Source organism: Onychostruthus taczanowskii, unplaced genomic scaffold (genome assembly GCF_017590055.1).
Source record: "Onychostruthus taczanowskii isolate IOZ18803 unplaced genomic scaffold, ASM1759005v1 scaffold179, whole genome shotgun sequence".
Lineage (NCBI taxonomy): Eukaryota > Metazoa > Chordata > Aves > Passeriformes > Passeridae > Onychostruthus > Onychostruthus taczanowskii.
Genome location: NW_024499006.1, coordinates 844614 through 868682, shown reverse-complemented (window position 1 = coordinate 868682; position 24069 = coordinate 844614). Strand labels below are relative to the sequence as shown.

Sequence of the window (24069 nt, the reverse complement as noted above, 5' to 3'; positions counted from 1 at the left end):
TGTCAGTGCCCCCATGAAAATATACTTTCTCTAGTGGCTGCTGTGAGATGTGATCAGGAACAGAGCAAAGCAGGCTCCAACTTAGGAATAAAGGAAAAAAACCTCTATTAACTACAATATCTAAAAAGGAACAGACACAGAACTAAGAATGAAAACCCTCCAAATACATTCCTCCTCCTCCCCCCTTTCCCTCCACAGCATGAAATAACACCTTAGATTTCCACCCAGTCACCATCTCTCAGATAATCAACTTTCAGTCCATCACCACCCCTTAGATAATCGACTCTCAAGTCCATCAGGGAGAGAGGAGTTTCCCCTTGCACCATAGGCTTTCCCCCAGAAACACAATTGAAACCTCTTGTATTTTGTTTCCATGTCACTCGTGGCACTGCCCGGAGAACATTTGCCCTCATGACTTCTTCCCTCCATGTCCAGTGCTCTCACCACTGCACATGGACCAGGACTACCTTTAGGGTTCCCCTTTTAAGGATGCTTTGCCCAGTTCCAAAAAAGCAGCAGTCTCTCAACTTCGGGACACCAGTCCCCCCCAAATTTACCCCCTGGGACCGAGGGGCCTCGTGAACAGAGATCTTCCTCTTCACTGAAGACAGAGGGCATTCCACACCCTCCTTCAGTGTCTCTGTTCACGCCACTGCTTCACTGCACTCTCTTTGGCTCCAAGGCATTGCCTCCCCCTAAATGCAGTCTGTGTCACAGGAAAAACATGGGTCTGTCCACAGCCATACAAGAAAAGAGTCCAGCCCAAGGCCACTCCATCATCTCCTCCCATCTAGGATTCTTCCCACCTCTTCGGACATCTCTCACTTGCACCAACTTTCCTCACACTTGCCCATTTCCTCCTGCTTCATCTCTCTCTCACTTCATTCAGATTCAGGAGGATCAGTATTTGCAAGGTTTCCATTCAAGAAAGGGGTTCAAATCTTCACCTCTGTCTGCCCAGAACTCCCACGAAGGCTGGTTCTCGGTGTCACATCCCCCACCTCTCCTTCTGGCAGGCCATGCTGCCACTCCATGATATTGAATTTCAAGGCAGCACAGGCACTGGCTCTCTATCTCCTGGGGGGCAGGTGGGGGAGGCTCCTCCACCCTTCCATCTTGCAAAGCCTTCACCTCCTCCTCTGCCCAAGGTTCCGGCCTACCTCACCCGGCTGCATGGCTTCCCCTCCCCCAGCCAGCCCTAGCCGAGCAGGGGAGCTCTGACCTCCTTCAGGGACTGGGACCAAGAGAGTTCCCGTGGGACTTCTCTGCTCTTTTAGCCCCGTGTTCTCAGAGGCTGTCCGTACCTTCAGTGGCCAAACCAGGTGCCAATATTCAAATCCAAGCACTGATTGGTTTGACCACAACCTCCCAAAAAACTAATTTCCTTCTCACCCTAGGACAACAGTGTAAATGGCACACTGAGAATATTCTGTTGTGCAGGATCTCCTTTAGTATACAATATACCGAGAGTGTATGTGTTCACGCTGTAGATATCTGGGACAAATTAAATCACTGAAAGAAAAAATATGCCAAAGACACTAGTGTGGATGGGGAGGCAGTAAACTCTAATACACAATATTAGAAAAATATGGAAAAACCCCATAAATTTAAACTTGTCTATTTTTTTTACACAAACAAAATAAATTTCAGCATCATCTAGCTAACATAACCACAATGCAAAATATGTACGGTTTAAATCCATCCTTTAAACCTTTGAAACGGAAGTACAAAGGAAAGAAAAACTAATTGGCTAAATGTTCTCTTTTTTTTTGCCAATAGATGCAACAGCATTAGAAAATATTATTTATGTCATATCCTGTATGGTGAGTGGTTATATGAGAGTGTAACCTGGTGCATACTTTAGTAATCTGTGTTTTTTCCTATTATATAGCTCTCTTCACATAGATGTGCATCCATTTGATCACCTGGGGTTTTATTGTAAGCTGAATGTTACCAGAGGAAGAAGACCACTTGTGAATGAATTTTATATTCATTGCATCTTAAAATTCAGTGAAAAATTGTTTTCTCAACCAGCACATCTCATTATTTCACAGTTTCAGTATTTAGAAAAGACTGGAAATATGAGACCTGTGGAAGAAACCAATCTATAAAGAAAAGTCCTAAGTCTTTCAAAGGCTGAGTTGTACACCAATGACATCTGCACCCAGAAATAACTCTGGAATTAAATACAATCACATTCCTGCCTGAATTGGTGTCTTTGGGTAGGTATGCTTAGTTAACTAGCTAAAAGCTGCAAGGAAGTAGAAATCAGATATTACCCCAGTATGATGAGCAAACCAAAACACAGTCCTTCCTATCCAAAGTGGGATTCACATGTCCTGGTTACTAGGAACAGGACTTCTTTCTTTTTACAAGATAGGAAATGGTAACAGTTACATTATTCAAATATAAAACTAAATCTTGAACTACTAAAAACTCTTCTGCTAAAGACATTAAGCACCAGAAGACAAAAATTTCCTAAATTATGACTGAGCTTTTAATCTTATATCTTGGCTTTTTAAAGAGTCACTACAAATGGATCCTTTTAATGTTTCTGCATAATTATCAGTCACTATATTACAACGTGTACCATGGATTGGAATCTTTCATTTTGTTTTGCATATATTAGGTTCCCTATTTTACAGTACATTTCAGTTGATTGCTTAGAGTAAATTTAGAAAAATTATATCATAAAGCTCCAAATAGAGTCTTCAAAAAAGAGCAGAGCACTTTTACTGAGGATGTGTCTTACTGCGAATAAGACTGCATTTGTTTAAGTCATTCATCCTGAGTTTAAAATTATCCACAATTTACTAAGGCATTTAACATCAACAATGTATTTACAACAAATCATCAGAGCAGGTAAGTTCCCTGAATGTACCCAATATTTGAAATCCGGTTTATAAATAAATAATTATTTTTTGCCTGGCTTTCAAATTATTTTTCTTGGATATCAAAGGTAAGTAAAATAACCCATAAATACTGTTCAAGGTGAGCAGGTAATGATACCAAGGATTAATTTTGTTTTCAATTACAATAATTTTCTTATACAAGATTTTGTTTAAAAAAATGTTTATACACTAAACAAAAAACATTCAATTTTTAAAATTTTCTGAATCACCTCTACTTATAAATTTTATGCACTGTAATGACCTAGTTCTTCTCTCTCTACAGTTTAACACCAAACAACCTCCTTGGGTTATCAAGTGTAGAAGAGTTTATAATATATTCACATGTGATATACAAGTGTAATAGATAATTATGTTATTGAAATATATTATTATATTTCACTGTAACTGGTATCCACTACAAGATTATATTCAAAGAGTAAGATAAGACTTTAGACTTTACAGCTTCTAAATTCAATCAATAAAACATTTTGATTCATATCTGTGTACCCTTGGGGCAATGAATACCAATCAATGAAAATACATGAAAATGAGAAGTATATGCTGTGCTTCAATATATAGCACCTGAGTGAAAACTTCCTACATTAAAAAAAACCAAACAAACAAACAAAAAAAAAAAACCAAAAAACCAACCAAACAAACAAACAAAAAACCCCCCCAAAAAAACCCAACAAAACAAATACAAAAATATACAAGTAAAAATGTAAATGCAGATTCACAGAAATGGTAACATTGCCTCATGGATATTGTTGTGGGTGAGGCTGCTTTGAAAGGTAAGCTTTTTAGCAGTGAGAATCTAAAAGTCATATTAAAGTAGTAAGCAAGGTATTGCTTTCTTTCTTGAAGTCAACCGGAAGGATGATTGCAAGGTATCACCACACTAGGTAACATTTTGAAAAGCTTAAAGTCTGTCAGAATAGTAACTCTTAGAATGTAAATGGCTTAAGTGGAAGACACCAAGGGTTTTCTTTTATATTCTGAGCTACTCCCCCAGTTTATTGTTTTCCTCCAGTAGGTTTCTCTACATTGTCATTCTTACTAAAGTGCTTGAAGGGTGTGTTAAAGTGGTCTATTGCAATCTAACATTGCTATGCAGCCATGTCAAAACTACAATTTACCCATGTATGCTCCCAACACTTTTAGAGGCAGTAAAAGCTAGAGCATGGTTCCTGAATCTACATGGAGCAAAAGAACAGGTCAGCATTTCTGATGATTTTTTCCTCAGGAAATCCAAGCAAAAATGGGGAGTAGAAAAGTCAGCTATTAAACGCTATGTTCAGTTTTGAGATAAAACAACTAAATTGTTTATATACTAAATTATACAGTGTGGACATTGGTTTGTGAGTAGTGAGGAAGCCAGAAAGTAAAACTTTCCTTTCAGAGCTACAACTCAAATCCTTATTCCAGCCCTTTAAGAAGGTTCCAAAGGTAAATACTACCAAGACAATGATCTGTGGCACTTTTTAAAAATTTTCTGTCCCCCTAGGTATGAGCAAATATGAAAACTAATATGTTTCAAATTATAGAAGAGTTTTCATCATAGATTCACTCATATAGGGATCTATCTCATAATCAAAGTAATGTAGCTTAATTTTTTAGCACTAATCTTGTGATTTCTTTAGAATACTATTAAATTGCTATGAGCCTATACAAGCTTGCATGTCTGTGTCTGGGCTTGAAATGGCAGATATGTGCATGAAGTTATATGTTGTATAAATTGGATGATGGGAGTTGGGTATTAGTGCATCATCAGCCTTAAAATTTTGTTTGCCCCACATGTTTATAAATTACACTGCCTGTTTTCACAAATGGACCTCATTTTCTGTTCCTTGTGAAGTTTCTAAAAACAGCTGGCAAATAATATTAAAAAGCTTGTTCTAATCTGCAAACTTCTGCTTCATTTCATCTCTGCATCTAGTTGAAAATCAATGAGGAACAACCCACTTACACACAAACATTTTGTTTTTTATTATCCTGCCAAAGGTACAATCTCTAAATTAAATAACTTTAATTCAAATCAATTTTATACTATCACATTACATTTTAAAATTCATTAAGTTATCAATTCCATTTGATAGATCATTTATTTGCTTTTCATATGGGTAATTTGCTTTTATTTTCTCTGTTCAGTCTAGTTTCAGAGAGCCAGAAGAAGGGATTCTGTGTTGTCTTAGTGAATTCTGTTCTGTACCTTAAGAATCTCTGTGCCAGGGAGATTTTTCTAATCAGGTCTTGACTAGTGTTTCAATAGACCCTGGATTAAACTAGTTCACATCTATTCTGTCTTGGTTTAAATCTTTTGCACACTATGTTAGGATGGACAAGCTATTTTTATTTGCCTAAAAAAAAGTTTATGTTAGCAAAAAAAATGTCAACATTTGAATCAAATTTGGTGACCAATAGGAGATAGATAAAAGTCCAGTAAAAAAAATAAAAGGAACGTCTAGTCATAAAACATTTGGAAAAATTCTTGGGTATGTCTTTCTCTCCCAGAATCACAAAAGAGTTCCAGAGTAGTTAGCAAAATGGCAGAGGGCAAAAGAGGTGGAAGCAATGCTTTATTTTTGATACCCCAAATTATTAAGGCATCATATAGAATACTCAAGACTCAGGTCAAAATCACCATTTTAGTTTTTGATTTTGATGTAATATGGCATTAATTTCCAGGCTGCACTTTACTAGCAAGAGTGGTAAGTATAAGGAAGAGGAACAAAAATAATTTCAAGGTCACATTCACTAAAAGGACTTAAATATTCCCTACTTCAGGAATTATAGATAAATTAACTAATGTACAACAGGTACACCCTATCTACTGATGGTTAGCTCTTAATCAACTGAACAACTAAGCTAACTGGATAAGCCTTATTTTGTCCGTACTTCTATCCAATGATTCTTTTCATAAACTACAAGGAAAAATAGCATCAAATGTCACAAAATATGACTATTATAATTTGGAAAAAATAATAGTTAATTGTGAGCTCTATTATCTCAATCTTTTGCATGAAGAAGGGAGAAACATAATTTCATGGGCTAAGAGACTTGCCCAGAGTCAGTCAGGAAGTTTGCGATGCACTCTATACAACTGCAGTTTTTCCTGTATATATACAGTACACAGAGTGCAATAAAAAAGACAGCTACAAAACTGTAACTGCACTGTACTTACACAAAGGAACTGAAAAGATCTGGGTAATTTAGCCCATGTAGTTTGTCAAAAAGTTATCTAGATAAAATTTTGGTTGTGTAAGTACTTTCATGGTACAAAAAGTATTTAAACCTCATGAAAGACACAAAAAAAAAATGTAGTTTATGTACTAAACTTAAGATATAGGGTTTTTAACCATTAAAGTAATCAGGCTTTTAAAGACAGATGCAGATACTTGCCAAATTTTCCATCTCTTGAGGACTTCTTAAAACAACAAATTGTAGTCAAACATACATGAAAGAGCTAAATTGATGACATTCTATGGTCAATGTGATAAAATGGCAAAGCACATGACGTAATGGCCAGTGCTAACCACAAAATTGTTCAGTCTAGATTTACAGAAAACAGGGAAGTCCAATCACTCTTATCGTTGATGGGAAGGCAGGGCTTGGGTTAAGATGATATGAAGGAAACACAAATGAAGATTAGTCTACTCAGCATCCTAGGGATTAAGTAAAATTTTCTAGATGTTTAAAACATATTCTTACATTTAATGAAACCAACCCTTTTTTAACTGATGGTAGATTCCTTTTGTTATCCAATAATTATTAAAGATCATAAAGATATATGAAAAATTTATGGGTGTTGAAGTAATTTGCCTGTTTTACAACACACCCGAGGCATGCAGACATATCTTTGTAATCACACACCCTGAACTGTGTGAGCACCTGGCTGCGCTTGTTACAGAGTGAGGGTTAAGAACCTACTTTCTAAGTTATTGTTATTTATAAAGAAAGAAGTGGGAAACATATTCAAACAGATGAAAAAACCACATCATTTTAGACAGAGTTGAATTTTAGGACAAAGACATTGGTGGAAAACTCATTAATTTATTTGGCTATTCAGTCAATACTTCACCTTTCACCCCCTCCCTTCCCCCACCATATGACAGCAATGAGTTACTCTTGAGTTAACACTCCATCAGAATTATGTCCAGTTTAAAGAAAATCCTAGTATGGCTTAGGACACATGGAGGAAAATGTAAAGAAAATATTGTCCGGTAACTAGAAGTATAATTACACATCACATCAACATTTAATACCTCGACCACAGCTTTACTTGACTTACTATGTACAAAGCAGAAAAATGTCCCCACTTGTACCCTGAAAAATTTTTATTTTTCCTCCCTATATAGCAGTGCCAGATCCTGGAAAAAAAAATACACGATAAAAGAAAAACAACTTTGATTGCCAGATCCTAAAGACTGACAAAGAAACCTAGGGTCTGATAAGAGAAGAATCTGGCTCAGAGGCCTTGAACAGTAGTTCTGGAGAGCCATTGCTGGAGTGACACAGTCAGTACTGGTCCCAGTCAGTACTGCTACTCAGCTACTCTGAGACTGATGGGAAAGCCTCCCACTATTTCTTAATTCCCTCCAACAACTGAAGTCCTAGAACTACATAAGAAATATTTGCTTTTTCTTCCAAAAAAGAACTTTAAAAGTATTAACTGTGGCACTAAGACCATTCCTAAAGGTATAAGAAGTTTTAAAATATATGGTAGAGAAATACTGTGGAAGCATATGACAGAGGAGTAAAAATATTAAAAGGTTTGTTACTAATGTTTTACTGTAAAATTGTTCTTAAAAGATTCCAAATTAAAGCATCATTCATTAAAAAGATGCAGTAGCCTTTCTACTGAAGCCAATAACATATTCCTTGTCATTCCCACCATCTCTTTTCTGCTTTTGCAATCAATATGAATATACTGTTTATATATTTATTAAATTTTTTTAAGTATTTTGAGGATAGCTAGCTGAGCTGTCATACATAATTTGTGTAAGTTCCTGTAATGGTCATTGACTCCTCAAAATTGAAATCAGCTCTGTGAATGTAAAAGACATAAATAGCCAGTCCCGATGACTAAAAAAGACAAATGAGGTCGTGGTAATGCTGGTGAAGCTGTTTGTCTCCAATGTACCATAAAAAGTGAAGCGAAATTAAAATGTTTCAATCAACATTGCTTATGCACATGCATGCACACACACAGATAGGCACACACATATGAAAAAACACCTGATGAGAAGCAGACAGGATCAGAATTTCAAGAAAAGGATGTTGAAAAAATTGTTGAGATTTTTTATGTTGTTGTTTTTGTTATATTGAAGGATCTCCTAGCTGCAGGAAATAATAGATTGGAGTACAGACTTCCTTAATTTCCTGCAAACTTCCTCCATGTGGAAGTTACTTTTCTCTGCTTTATAGACCTACTGAAGCTTCCTCTTCTACACTTACAGTAAATGGTCAAAAAAAATAGCATGTATCACTAGCAGCCATATTTTCTCCCTGTATTGAAATGCTCTGATCAAATACATAGACACCCCACTGTATCCTTTACTATAACTAGTTTTCCACATACATGAAGAAAATAGATATAAATACATACATAACAAATAGAAATAAATATTTAAAATAACAAACTGAGTTTTCCCAATAAATTCCTTCCCAGAGGAATCAAAGTAGTTTTCAATTATTAACCAAAAAACTGCAAACAATTAGTTTGGTAAGACACAGAGTGATTTGTCCAAGATTAAGGAAGAAATCTGTGGCAAAATAGGGAAGTCCTATTAGATTTATTGCCTCTTTGTCTTATTCTTTAAAACCATTCTTCTAAGAGATTGATAGCAATTAGTCTCCATGGAACCATGACACCATTTAATGAATCACACATAACAGGAAAAGCCTACCTCTGAAAAAATTCTTTCCTGTTTCAGTAGTATATTTGTAATGCACAGTGACAGGAGAAGACCGGAAAAAGGGACATTTCTCCTGACCGGGTTGATTAATTAACATAAATTGCCTGAATTCAGTCCAAGAAATCTATGTCAAGGAGGAATCTTGCACTATTTTTCCTAACTGAGCTTGGAATAGTCCCCCAAAAACTTTATCTCAAGAGCACAGAAGGAAATTATGAAGATAGGTATGAAATTTGCCTTTCTGAGCAATAAAGTAATCCTTGATGCACATCATGGGCCAAAGGAGAGGCATTGTGTTTATCAACTCAGGAAATAGGGATGAGAAGAACATACTACATAAACATTATCAAAACTAAGAATATTTGTTTTGTCTGGAAGAGGTGATTTACACAACTTCAACAGTTATATTGCTTCCTGTTTGATCACAGATGATTTGGAAGACTAGGCTTATATCCAAATCCCCAGTTTGCTAAGGCTTAGAAGGGGTCACAAATGAAATTTAGTTCACAAAGGTTCCTGCTAGTTAATAAATTCTAAAAAGGTTAGTTTGTTAGGGACAGCTGAATACATAGTGGTTTTCTCATTAAAATAATAATATTACAAACACTGTTTTGACTTTAAAAAAACAACCAGCAGCCTTTAAAAGTCAACATTAGAGACTAGATAATGAAGAAGCTGGGAGTATTATTATTAAACCATATAAGGGGACTGTAATTGAAAAGGTTTGGGAAAGACTGCATTACATCCATTAGTTTTTTTCTATGTAATCAGAAATGGGTTGGGAGCACCCATTGTGCTCCATATTGGCACTCAGAATACTCAGTAGCTTCCAGAAATCCACATACTTCCGCTCTTTGTAAAATCCAGTACTCATTGGCAAAGTAGTTCAAGACTAACCCAGATGCTAGAATTTCTCGACATTTTGTCCCTTCACTTACCTGTAGTGTCTCTGTGCCATCCAGTATCATCTGCAATCTGGCACTGCATAAAACATTTTTTTTTTTTTTTTTTGTCCCTGAGAGTACTTTCTGTGCTCTACATTTCTCATTTGAATAAAGTGTCATTTTTCCTTCAGTTCTCTGTGGAAAGGGCTAAGCATAATAGAGCTGAGAAAGAGATACTAATGTTAATCACAGAATAAGGACATAATCCGAGCTGGAAAGGACTTCAGGAGGACTCCACTCTTACTTGGATCAGGTCAGAGTCATGTCCTAGGTCAGATCAGGTTGGCCCTGGCTTTACCTAGATGTTCCTTGAAAATGTCTAAGAACAGAGTATGCAGACCTCTCTGGGCAGCCTGCTCCACTGCCTGGCTGTTGTCATGATAAAAAAGATTTTCATTATATATAGGCTGAATCTCTCTTGTCCATGATCCTCCCACCATGTGCTGCTATGAAGAACCCAGCTCCTCACATGGATAATCTTCCTGTAGGTACTGAAGGGCTTCTGACAGGTGCCCCTGAGGCTACCTTTTCCCCTTTCCAGCTGAGGTGCTCCAGCTCCTGATCATCTTTGGAGCACTGCCCTGAACTAAAGATGATTAAGTTACCTTCAGGTACAGAAACAGAAAAGATTCATCAGTTCAGCCCTATAATCAGATGAACCAGTTCTGGTAAGAATGAGTCAAGCAGGGCTCTCTCACAGTGTTGCACATTCTACATAACAAATATATACAGTGTATACAACATTCTATATGACAAGTGTATAACATGAATGTACGGAATTATATAGGTAAAACATTATCCTAATGAAACCACTAACTACCAGAGAATCACATTTTTCCTCAGAATGTTCTCACAATCTTTTATAGAGTCACTCTTAGATACAATGAACTCTCTTTTTCACATTTGTTCTTTAATCAGAGATACCTTGATACCAGTAACAGCAATGTGATCTATTTGTGGATAGATATTTTTCATGAATACTTGAAACAAGATGCAAGGTCTCTTTCTTTCCTACTATAAAGATACATTTTGAAAAGAAAAATTACTAGAAAAATGTTCTTTGTAGCACAACTTCTTCCACCACCCTAAATGCACTTATCAGCATACAGTATCACAAAAACGGCAAGGGAGAAAAGTGAGGAAAAAAGCAAATTCAATAACCATATCAAAAGATATTTAAGCAAAGGAGGAGTATTAATTACCAAGTCCAACATTAAAAATGTAGCCAACACTAATGTCAATGGCAAAATCAGTTTCAAGCTGCAAGATCTCCAAAGGAGGATTCATACATAGACTTGAATTGACTCTCAACTGGAGATATGCCTGGAGAAGGACTACTGCAAATCAGTATGCTAGACACAGAGGCCACCTGTGATACTTGGAGCTGAAATCTGCCAGCATGGCCCACTTAATTAGTGCCTGTCACTACACTCACAACTTTATTTGGCAGCAAAAGTCAGACCTCTGTCAAGAGCCTCAAGTGTGATGTCCAATTCAATTACTACAGGACACATTAAAATCTGGCTTATATGGTTAAGAAATAACAGCAACCTATTTTTATTTTGGGATTAGAATCTCCCCACTGCCTTAAAAGAAAAACATTTTCAGCCTATTCAGTTTCAACATTCACATTAATAACCTAATTTTCCTTAATAAGACAGAAACTGAGAGCTTAGTAAACTTGTTCTCTACCAAATACAAGTTATTAAAATATAACCACATAAAAAAAAAAAAACAAACAAAAAAAAAACACAAAAACAAAACCTTCCATTTCCTAACTGTCATTGAGAAGAAATTATCTACTGTTGGTTTTCTTTGCACACTCTTCCCTGTACTCTTCAAATATATCATTAAGTAGGACAAATCCAGGGAACTTCTATTACCTATCATCAACAGTAGCCAAATTCACTTTAGTTTTGGGACAGTGTAATGCACTGTCTCTCCAGTAATATCAATAGGTCCATTCTGCTCACACTGAATAAGTGTTCTTCCCCCTTTCCTCCCCTGTGTATCCCCTTCTTATCCTCCCATGCCAGGAAAGGAAGGAATTCTACTTTTCCTGCTCAAATATCCAATAATCATTTCAGCCATCTGTTTCAATACAAAAAACTCTTCATAGAAGTCCATCTAAATGGCAAACCATTAGAGACTAAGATGATTTATTTTAGTTTAGTGCAGTGTCACTAGTTTAATAAAATAAAAAAATTACTAAGGATTTGGGAAGTACTATGGCTTACCTATGTAAAAACTCACTCTCTCAATACATTCTATCACTGCTGACAGACATTAGAACATTCCTTTCATCTCTTTCCTCTTCTTGCAGTTTAAGCTATCCCCTTAAGGAGTATTTGCTTTCTCTAAGATCAATTATAAATTGTATGCAACATGAAAAACTTACACACTTCCTCTACCATCTGTAAGGCTTTTATTTCTAATTCTTAAAAAAAAAATAACTCAAAAACCTTTTATTTTTCTTTTAATTTTGGGTAAATAAACCAGGATTACTTTTCTGTAAGAAAATTCTTTAAAAAAGGATTGCTCTTTCCAGATATGTGCATCTAAATTAGATAAGCATTTTTCAATGCAGTCAACCAAACATTCAAATATAGCGAGACCAAATGTGGAATGCAAACTGTGATAAAGAGCAAATATGGAGCATACACATCCACACACAAAAACACCCCCTCTATTCATGAAGAAAACATGATCTAATACAGTTTTGTTTTCTTTCAAATAATTCTTTCTGCATCCCAGTGTGATTCCAGGATGTGAAAATTAAGATAAATTTTATGGGTCAAATTCTTCTTAACATTACATGTTCTTAAGTCAACTGAAATTGATGATGACTGGATGCAGTGTCAGAGGGTGGAAGTGGCACAGAAAATCACCATGTAAGGAGAAGTTCTTAAAAAACTAGACATGACATAGTGCTTTGAATGAAGGAGGAGACAATTCTCAATGTGACCTGGGAGAAATAAAAGCAGAGAGAAGCAGAAAATTTGACACAATAGCTAACAGGTTATCAGATAAGGATCAATTTTCAAAACCAAGCCAACTGCAAGATGTTCATAATGGGTGTGGTTGACTCTAACTCCATTACATAACTAAGTCTAATGGAAGCAAACCTACACCATTTCCTGGTCCATTTAGAGCTGTAAAGGGGAGAGACTAGTTTATTACTTTTGTATACACTTCTGTATTTTGGAAATACAAAATAGCTATTTAAGACTTCATTATAGCAGAGCTTCATTAAGTCTTCAGTAAAAATTTCCCTCCTCTTTTTTCTTTTTTTTTTTTTTTCTTTTAAACAGAAATGTCCCTGAAAGAAGCCTGGGTAACTTGCAAAATCAAACTAAATCAAAAACAGATTCATGTATTCATGTAAATTATTTAACTGTAACATTTCTAGCAGTGGGAGTTCGCAAATATTATCAAATTGATATTCCTGTTATGACAACTGACTGATGAAAACCAGAAGCTATTCTGACACACGTTTTAACCTATTTTTCTGCTACTGGAATGACTATTCCATCAATGGAATGACTATCCGATAAATGTCAGCCTGGTTAAACTTTTATTCATTTGAGTGAAATGTGAAGATGCGTCATGTCCTCAGCTGAGTTCCAGAACCACTCAGGATGTCATTCAGCATTTAATTTAGCAAAAAGGATTAAACATCTAACCTGGAACAGCTATCTTCCCAGCTGTTGGATGATTCATTTCCATCACAAGTTCATTGTGCAGTACCTAGGAAAACAAAACAAAACAAAACATGTATGTAATATAAAATACAATCAGTTCCTAAACTCAATACAAGGAGCTACAATACAAGTAGTCTACTTAATGTGAAGGAAAAAAGCTTTGATGCTTGACACTATTTTTATTCATGCAGCTAAAGAAATGCTTCACTAAGACTGCACATGTCTAACATATCGTTAAGCTCTTAGAGTCATCATCAAACATAAGAAACTGAGCTGCAAGCATGTTACACTTTCAACCACCAACAGACAGCTGGTACCAATACACCATGACTATTAAAACCTTCACACCCTTTCGTATTAGGCTTCAATATGTACTAAAGGCCTATACATAAACTATGTTATCTTGTTTGGTTTTTGCACTGTTAGTTTTGAGCTTGTGATGGATCATACTGTGAAATGCTGTCTTAATAGCTTTTACAAACATTTTGGAAAGACTAAATAATTTTGATGTTTTTTCTGTTCTTTTGAGTGGGTGTGCTATGCTTCAGGCTCTGTGTATATCTATATGGGATCATTATTCATCACAATTTTCAGATCTTTGTTATTAACTTCAGCCAGAAAACAATGTGTGATATCAAAATTGTCAAGTAACAGAGAAAAAGATATTTATAATAGCAAACTCACTGCTCTTGTTTCTATAGTTCTGCACCAAAAGCCACTAAACAATATTTATAATTTCTTTACTTATTATTCTTCCATCCTTTTAATACTGTTACATTAATAATATAATCAGAATTATTTTTAAAAAAAAGGCGCCCACTAGGCAATTACTTTCATATCCAATGTAACAAGTCTAGAATGTCTTGCCAAATGTATCAGCTAAAGAAAATGAAACATGGGAAAAGCCTTTTAAGTTATCATCTACCTATTCACATCATACCATGAACAGCATAGCAACCTTGACTATTAATGACAAGTCTTGGTCTAATAAATCTTTAAAATTTCAAGTTAAGATGATACTATATGAATACACAGGAAAATCACAGTTAATTGGAATGTCCCTATTCTCGATTGCTGCTTTCTTCTAGGCCAGTGTCCTACAGACTGTCTCCTTCACAATTCTACATAAGAATTTTCTTACATAGTCTGCACCTTGTTCTGCATTTTTATTACTAGAAATTTTTCTCCTGATACATAATCTAAGTATCTGTCTATTAAACATCTTTATTCTTGTCTTTTCCCAAAATGAACACAGAAAATCAATCACTATCATCTTTATAACATTTTTTTATGTACTGGAAGATTATAATCACATACTTACTCAGTCTGTTCTTTTCTAGACTAAACAAAACTAATTCTTTTAACCATTCTTTCCAGGTCAAATTTTGTGAACCCTTTATCTGTGTAGAATAGCGTGCTTAAAAACTTCCCATTCCTGAACAGGTGGTGTCAAAAGGTCAGGTCAGCTTTCTCTTAGTTTGTGGGATGGACCTATTTAGTTGACATTTAGAAATCCAGATATTTCCAATAATAGATGCTGGTGGAACAATGTCTCTTAACTGGTCTAATTGCTTGGTGGTATACTAAATCATTAGTTCTATTTATTTTTCAGAAGGTTAAAGGCAGTTTTGGCAGACATTCAAGTGAGACATTCAGAATTATTTTTCCAAATGACAGAATTAGAAAATACAATTGCTTTTTTAAATTTATATTTAGAATATTTCCAGTAATGCCCTTAATCAAACCATATTGAAAGTTTGGCCTCCTTTCTCCATAACTTATTTACACAATCTTGCTTTATGCATTTAATTGATTATTTGGGACCTGAATGCAAGAAAACACACTAATTTGAACTTGAAATCCACAGCACACTGAGTTGAATAAGCAGTTCTTTAGATGGCAAGCTAAAGCATGTACCTAAAAGTGGCTCCAGTTGTTTAAAGAAAAGCATACAAATCGTCTAGCAGCTACTCAGGACTCCACAAACTTCATGTTTTTCTCTGTTCTGAGTCTCTAAATTCTTCTCATAAGACAGACCTAATTTCTTTTAAAATACTCTTTTTTTTACACTCAAATTCCAGATCCCTTTTCTTCATAGAATGAACTACAAAAACCCTGAAGTGTCTTTGAGGATCACCACTACTCCTTTTAAAAGAATTGCTTAAGATGCAGTCAAGCTTTCTTATTATTTTCATTATTAGTACAGTGTTGAATTTCCCTCTCAGATACATTTTTTACTCAAAAACACTGAAATTTCTATTAATCTTGTTTTCTACAGTAATTAGGCCTATATTAATATACAAGGTTCCAACTTTTCTTTTGAAGAAAGCAATCACCAATAAATGACTGGTCAAGAACTATGGATGTTTTTCCCTACACCAGCAACACTGTTTAAAATAACTGTGTAATTTCCCATTCCATGCATTGCACTATTAGGACTCTCAAAAACAAATTGAAAAAAAAAAGTCACCAACTTCTCATGTGCATTCTTAAAAAACATGAAGGATTACTGCATTCTAGCCTTGGGAGAACGTAACATTCACATCCTTTACCATCAAGGACAAGGAAAACCAGAGGAAAAGGTAAGAGACACAACTCAATGGCTTTCTCCTCCATTGTCTTGTATAGCTGAAAGATTTCTGATGTGGTAGAGCCCTCTACTGTGTCTGTATTCACTTGAACTCATAAGAAGGAACTGATGAACCAAAAGAATCATGTAAAAGATGATGGCAATCAATAGATCAATTTAATTTTTTTTTTCCATATGCGTTATTTTGCAGGGTAGAAATATTATATGGTCTATTACCACATGAGAATTTCTGAATAAAATAATGTTTGGGTGGCATTTTACAGTGAGATCACTGTAAAGAAATCAGAAGATCAGTCTTCAGTCTTTCAGCAAAAACCGTTTAATATGTACCAGGAAGAGTGTGGCCAGCAGCACTAGGGAAATTATTCTTCCCCTGTACTCTGCATGGTGAGGCTGCACCTTGAGTTCTGCATCCAGTTCTGGGTCCCTCAGTTTAGGAAGGACATTGAGGTACTGGAATGAAAAGGGAGACAAGGCTGATAAAGGATCTGGAGCATAAGCCCTGTGAAGAGCAGCTGAGAAAGCTGGGGTTGTCAGTCCTAGAGATAAGACCTATAACTACCTGAAAAGAGGCTGCAGTCAGGTAAGGGTTGGCGTCTTCTCCCAAGCAACCAGTGACAGGAGAAGAGGGCAGTCTCAAGCTGCTCCAGGGGAGATTTAGGCTGGACATTAGGATGCAGTTCTTCAAAGAAAGGATGATCAGATACTGACATAAACTGCCCAGGGAGGCGGCAGAGCCACTGCCCCAGGAGGTGTTTAAGGAAAGACTGACTCTGATATAGTTGACATTATGGTCTTCGGACTTATGATCTCAGAGGTCTCTTTCAACCTAATTCATTGATTCTGTGACACCATTTTATTTTATTCCAAATATAGACATCACTTCAACTCTGATGATGCATGTAACTAAACACTCATGACAACACGGTTTCTCTTAAAACTGCCACCAAAGTTTCAAGCCTATCTAAGTTAAGGTTGTAAATCCCTATCAAAGGAGATACTGGAATCAGAAACATATCAAACCTTGTAGCTCCACCTCCCTCCTTCCCTGATTCAAATTTTAGAAGTTCTATTTAATGTGGAGCTATGCTCACTCAAAATATGCGTTTGTACAGGTACTACTCCTTCACAGATTCATCTACAGTTTAGTGAAAAGGATTTTAAGGGCCACAAAGGAAATTATGTAATCAACTTCTCCATATTTCTGTAGCCACAAGATAGCTGGCTGTTGGTAAATGAAATTACTACTCGTGCCTCCAAACCACAAAAAAAGTAATAATAGTTTTCTCTGTACATGCTGAACATAGACCAATGGCCATAATCACCCCCTGAAAAAGTAACAGCACATGTTGTGAAGAAAATGCCATATTGGAATTGCATCCCACATACTGAAAGTACCCCTTTCCAAATAAAAATATGTCATTTGAAATTTGGAAAGGATATTAAATATATCCCTATCTGATGCCTGGCCCTGCTTGGTCATGTATTCCTAGAATGTTGTTGCACAACAGAATGGTTTGCATGTCAGTATGTTTCCCCTCCACTTTTTTTCCAAAGCAGAAATCCCAATATACTCAAGTTCTGTTGCAAAGTTTGTCCTTCATCACTAATAACTTCACTGTTCTTCTTTCCAAACACAGTTTCTAATATGCAAGGGTCACTTAGAGAAGGCATTAACTCTTTACTTTATATATCTAAGTTTCGTATTAATGAATCACATCTATCTCCACTTTACCTATCTCTCATATTTGAAGTTTTTTACCATTTCATGAGACTGAACATAATTTAAAGAAAAGTTGCTTTCTTAACAAATTTTTGAATTAATAAAATATGGCTTTGTTGTTTCTGATTGCCTATTAATTTACCTCTTTTCTCCCTTTGTCTTATTCTGACACAGTAAACACTAGGAGGATGTTATAGTCTCTAAGGTCCCTAGCACCATGTCTGTCATGCTCTATGAATACATACAGGAAAATCACAGTTCATTGGAATGTCCCTGTTTTCTATTGCTGCTTTCTTCTAGGCCAGTGTGTTACAGACTGTCTCCTTCATCAAACTTGTTGGGTTTTTTGTGCATGTGAGGTGATGGCTTTGAAAAAGTTCTTATGTCACAGATGTACAGCTATTGCTACTATAAGCTATAGGCAAAATTACTTTTTATTGACATCCCTCAGGATGCCATTTTGAGGCCTGATGCATACATCTTTATCCTGATCCATGTCACATTGCTCAAATACTTCATGCTTTTCTGCTGCATCTCTTGTTCTACTACAGAACACCTCGCCTAGAGTCCCTTTTGGTTATCAAAATTTAATTTTCTTACTTTTTTATCTTTTGTCTAATGAGTTTTTGCATCCTCTAACCTAACAGTGGTTCTACAAACTAGCTATTGGCTCTTTAATATTGAATTTAGGTTTTACAGCAGCCATGCCTTTAATCAAAAAAGGTGCATTATGATACAGGTTCTTACCTGCATTCTGCTATGTCACTTATGTCAAGAACTTCCATCTGCATATTCTAGAACTAAAGATTTCAAAAGGCAATCACTGCGAGTGATGAGAAATTGCTTCCCTTACACTCTGTCCCAATGTGACCTTTGACCAGCTGAAGGCAGTTGAATTCACCCATCATTACTACTTCATTAGCTTAGAGGATTCTTTTATCTCCTCCAACATTTTGGACCCAATATCCATTTCCTGAGTAGAAGGCTCAACAGTATAACCCTAATATAGCTTCCCCAGCTCTATGACCTAATCTGTCCATCCTGTTCAGTTTGTAGCAGGTATTACACTTTCCTATTGATTTTTGTCATTCCAATGTTCTTCAGTAATGGTTACTATATCCTTCCTCTTTGCCAAGAATTTCAAGTGACCTTTTTTATTCTTACTCAGCTCATGTTGGTATAGAGATATGTATAGGTTTTGTATACATTTGGGGAAGCAGAGAGTTGGCCAGATCATTTTGATTTAACTCTAAAATTTGACACTGTATTACCTTTCCAGAATTTCTCCTTTCCATTTTCCTGCACTTTTAATTCTTGTCCTGTACACTTTTTGTATGACTGACATCACTAACAGATGTTTTAAAATGGTGTGAGGCCTCATATATCAGCTTTTTCTCAACTCCTGCATGAGACCACACTCCTTAATTTTCTGCACCAGCAATCTATTCTTACTATTGTTTAGACAAGTCCTTCCACTGAGGTTCTTCTCTGCAAAGCTCTGTGTAAGTATCCCAATGGAGATCTTATTTGTCATCCATTAACTGAAATATCAAAAATCTGAAACTATGAAACCTGCACATTAGACTAAAATTATACCTCAGTTCAGAAGGGAGCATAAAGTTGGTGAAATGGGATAAGTTTCCAGGATTATTTTAATGGTTCATAATACTGGAACAGAATATACCCACCACAGTGAGCTCTTCTCAGGCACCCTATGAAAGTCTGTACTTCACAGACTCACCTTCTTCTGCCCTGGAAGTCTACTCAGCAAACTGTTTCTGTGGCCAGTATGAACAGACAATTACCATTTTTAGTAATTCAGTTTCATAAATCATATTTCAAATTAATAATCAAAGTAAGATATGATCCTGATATTGAGAATAGTTTTATATTAATGTTTTGTTCCCCTAGCACCTCCTCCTACAAAATTAAAAATTAAAAAGTCCTTAGTGCTAAATTAGCCACAGTATAAAGCACAAAAGATATATTAAACAATCCAAAAAGTGTTAAACAATGGAAACCTTTTCTGACAGAGCAGAAACACCTTTGCCACTGTCTAATTGTCAACACATACTTATTTTTGAGAAAAAATTACTAAATTTAATTTATACCTCACAGTCTAAATAAATATGAGACAGCTGCTAAATAAGTCTATATAAATCTCCTATGTTTTCATCAGATGTATTGAAAAGTAATGAGAATAAAATAAGGTACTTTTATTCTAATAGCAGACCATATTACAGTAAAGAATCAGTTTTTTAACTCTTGCGGAGAAGGAAGCATTCCCAAGGGGTTTATTAGCATGTGATATGTTTAATGTTTGTAACGAAGTACAAGGAGATTAAGAGAATAAAGGTTTATAACTTGGGCCAAAATACACAGGCATGGATACAAGCCTGTATTTAATCACATAAATTCTCTGATTTTCAAGGCTGCAGACCTGACCCTGACTTCAAGGGGCTGTCTAGGTGCTTAAAAATCAGGGTCCTTCCCACAGATCATCAAGAACAGTTCCCTGACAACTTCTCGCACCATCAGTCTGGAGACGTGGCAGAGGAAAAGAGGAAACAATCTGTCCTTATTTGTAAAATATACATATATTTTTCAGATGTTCTGTTTCCCTGAGAACTGATGTGATTGTAAAACCATACTTTTGGTGTGTTTGAATTCATTTATTCTGTAAATTCACAGAAATATTTTAGCAGAGATGGTTGGCTGTACTGTTATTTGAATATAAGACCTGGCTCATGCTGGTAGGAAGATGGGGTGTGGCAATATTCAAAGCGCTAGGTCTGCGATCAAAGAGTCTGTCTCCAGATGCAGCATAGCTTTCCTAACACTGATAACTCCACTCTGATCACCTGGTGCTACAGAAATAGATCGATTTTATTATTGCAACAGTCTGAAATACTGACTGGTTTTTTCCTTGTTTCAATCAGAATTGCCAGTAATTTTCTGCTAGCAATAGCATTAAAAATTACTGGCTTTTGATAATATTTTTTCTACTTTGGATTATTACAAATACTATATTCAGCCTGTAAATATTATTTTTGTAGTTTCTTTTAAGAAAAAAAAAAACATGGAAAAACCTAATTACAATTAATTTTTAAAGATGCAAGTGAATGTAAAAATTAAGAAGATTATCCCAGACTGTACATATACAATTTTGCCCACAATGTCACATGAAAGGCTTTATTTTATTTTATTTCTTTGTGATTTACCTCTTATATCAAACAGCAACAAAATAAGTTTCCAGATGTTTTCTTTTGTGGAAATTGACTTGTTAACAAAATGCAAGTGTATTTCCTAACTTATTACACTGATAATAAGCTAGGATTCCCACACTTTCAAGCACTGTGTGCAATAAGTGGGGACTGGTGGAGTAAAAATATCAACAACCTTCCCACTGCCATTGTTTCCTTAACAACTCTGTAGATGTTTGTTACATTCATCAGGGGCCATATACAGACCTGCCTATGGAGCTGAAGATTATGAAGAGAAAATTCTGATAGAGTTTTGGATAACTGAGATTTTTCAGAAGTCACTTTTTGCCATGTGGTATTGAAATAAGTCACATGCAGATGCAACTCTGGATTGAAAAACGACTGAGGTATTTGTCCACCATGTAAGGGAATTGTTATTTCAAATGATACAAACCTCAAAAATTCACAAATTTAATACCAGGCTAATAGTGAGCATAGTAACCATTAAACAACAGCATTGCAACATTATGCTAAAATATCACTTCATTTCTGATGGTGCTTGGGAGTCTCACTTGTTTTACCAAATACAATGTACATTATCAAGATATATTTTCTGACCGTGCACACCACACTGAGTTCCCAAGAGCCTTCTTTTAAGTACTCCATCCATCTTTCACCTGCCATATAAGTGTTATGGTTTATTTATACATCATTGTTTCATTAGTGCTGGTCTGTCAGCTCAGAGTACTTAACCTTTCCTAGGACTGCAAAACTTGCTCATCCTCAGAGGAATGCCACTTAACAGTGGCACCTGCTTAGTATTGTAAAGGACATCCAGATGAGACCATCTCCCTGCACACCCTGTCTACTGCAGGCAGAGATTTACCACACCTCTCATAAGTGGTTCATTCCTGCATAATCTTGCACTGACTTTCATAGCCCTTTAGAAAAGGAACTGTGACTGTGGCTTAAAACACAGCATTTTAAATTAATTCAAAGGAATTCTGTATAGCAACATGTGCAGACAACCCTGGTAAACTGTATGGATGCTGTTGAGTGTTGCTAGATGTCCTGGGCAGTCAAAGGAACTTTCATCAACAGAAACTCTGGCACATGGAGATTTTTCCTGATTTATACTCTGCCTCATTAACATTAGCCTTTGTAACAAACCCACTTAAGATAGAGAACTGCTAACCATGCCTACACCATAGAACTGGGATTCAAGGATGCTAGGTGAAAGATGTATATGGAGAAGGCGAAGAGTAAGTACTGACTTTGTATCAACATCTTCAACTCCCTTAAAGCAGTTCAGTACTTAACTACTGCCATCCACTTTTCCATCATTAGTATTTAGTTATTAATTTTGTTACCCAACCATAAAATTTCTCTCCAAGATGCAGTAAAGCAAAAAGAAACTAAAACCAGGAAGGTATTTCAGGGCTATGAATGTTTGAAACAAAAGAGGTGGTTTCTTTCAGAAACAATCATCATTAAAAAATAAAGCATGGTTTTGAAAATACTAAATTTAACAGTTATTTCATCATGGATGTGCATTTGATGCTCTGTAAGAATTTAAAGTAAGAAGCAATTGCTATGTGAAAACTACATATGCAACTGTGAGCAAAACTACAACACTAGTTTTTAAATATGATGCTTCCAAGGAAGTTTGCTATAAAAGTTGCTAGAGAAGCTGAGAGACCAAGATGGGAATGGAAAAAGGAAAATACAAAGGACAGATTTTTCCAATTAAAATCTTACACAAATGTTCACAAACACAGACACCATATAGTTCGCCAGAGTGTCTTAAAGATGAGTTTTTATCTCATACCCATTTTCGGTTTTGTTTTGCATCTGGGATGGTCACTGCCCACCCCCAATCCTGGCTCTGGGAGTTTTGCAATGGGCAAGAGCCAGCTTGAGAGTTCCTGTGAAAACTGGGGGGCGGGGGCAAAGGGCGGTTGCTTCATTCCAGTGAGGTGAGGAGGTGAGTCCTCTCCACAGCCACACAGTGGGATCTCTCTGATTGAGAGATACTTGCTGCCATGTGGATTTTTGCCTGTTTTTTATGTTATTTTCCTTTGGCATTGTGACAGGATCTTATTGACTAGCTTCTCTGCTGCTTGGGAGACCAGAGCCAGTGCTGCTGTTGTGAGCACCCCATTGCCCACCAGTGATCGCCCCCTCTGCACAGCCCGAGCCCGGGATCAGCCATCCCTGCTGAGCTACCCAGGGGAGCCAATCCCTGCTCAGCCCTGCTGTTCTCTGCTGCTGCTTCAGGGCTTCTTGCTACACTGAAACCCAACAAACCGGCCACCCTGCAGCTTCTGGCAGGGCCCTGAGTTTTCTGCCACACTTTGTTTGTCAAACCGGATGTGCCTGCCTCTGCCATTCCAGCTTGCTGCTCCCGAGGTTTCCTGCAGCAGCTCTTTCAAATTTTGCAGTATTTGGGTTTTATGCCAACCAGAGAACAAAGCAGCAAACAAAGAATGTGGATCAGAAGTCACAAAAATTGACTTACAATAAAGGGAAGATCAAAGGAGGTGACTACTTCTGTGCTAAATAAGAGCCATACAACCAGTAAGGATGAATGGAATGGAATGGAATGGAATGGAATGGAATGGAATGGAATGGAATAGAATAGAATAGAATAGAATAGAATAGAATAGAATAGAATAGAATAGAATAGAATAGAATAGAATAGAATAGAATAGAATAGCTGGACAAGACCTACAATGATCATCATATCCCACTGCCTGAGCATTTCAGGGTTGACCCAAGTTAAAGCATGGTTTTAGGGGCCCTGTCCAAATGCCTTTTCAGCACTGACATGGGCTGGCCATGGTCAGGGGTAGCATCAACCACCTCTCCAGGAAGCCTGTTCCAGGTTTTGGCCACCCTCTCGGCCATGAAATGTTTCTTCATATCAAGTCCAAATCTTCCCTATGGGATGCAACTTTGAGCCATTCCGCACGTCCTGGCAGTGAGAGACAGAGAAGAGCTCAGCATCTCCCTCTCCCCTTCCTCAGGAAGCTGTAGGGAGCAGTGAGGTCACCCCTCAACTTCCTCCTCTCCAAACCAGATAAACCCATTGCCCTCAGCAGC

The 24069-nt window shown here is 36.5% G+C and overlaps 1 protein-coding gene across 1 annotated transcript in view; it reads right to left on the bottom strand.

The window, feature by feature from the left end:
- The window catches only part of SUGCT (succinyl-CoA:glutarate-CoA transferase), a 313647-nt gene that overhangs the window by 40790 nt on the left and 248788 nt on the right, over positions 1-24069 (bottom strand). Inside the window, exon 13 of the mRNA XM_041400354.1 lies at positions 13434-13497. Coding sequence (XP_041256288.1) covers positions 13434-13497 — 64 coding nt within the window. The remainder of the gene's footprint in view (positions 1-13433; positions 13498-24069) is intronic.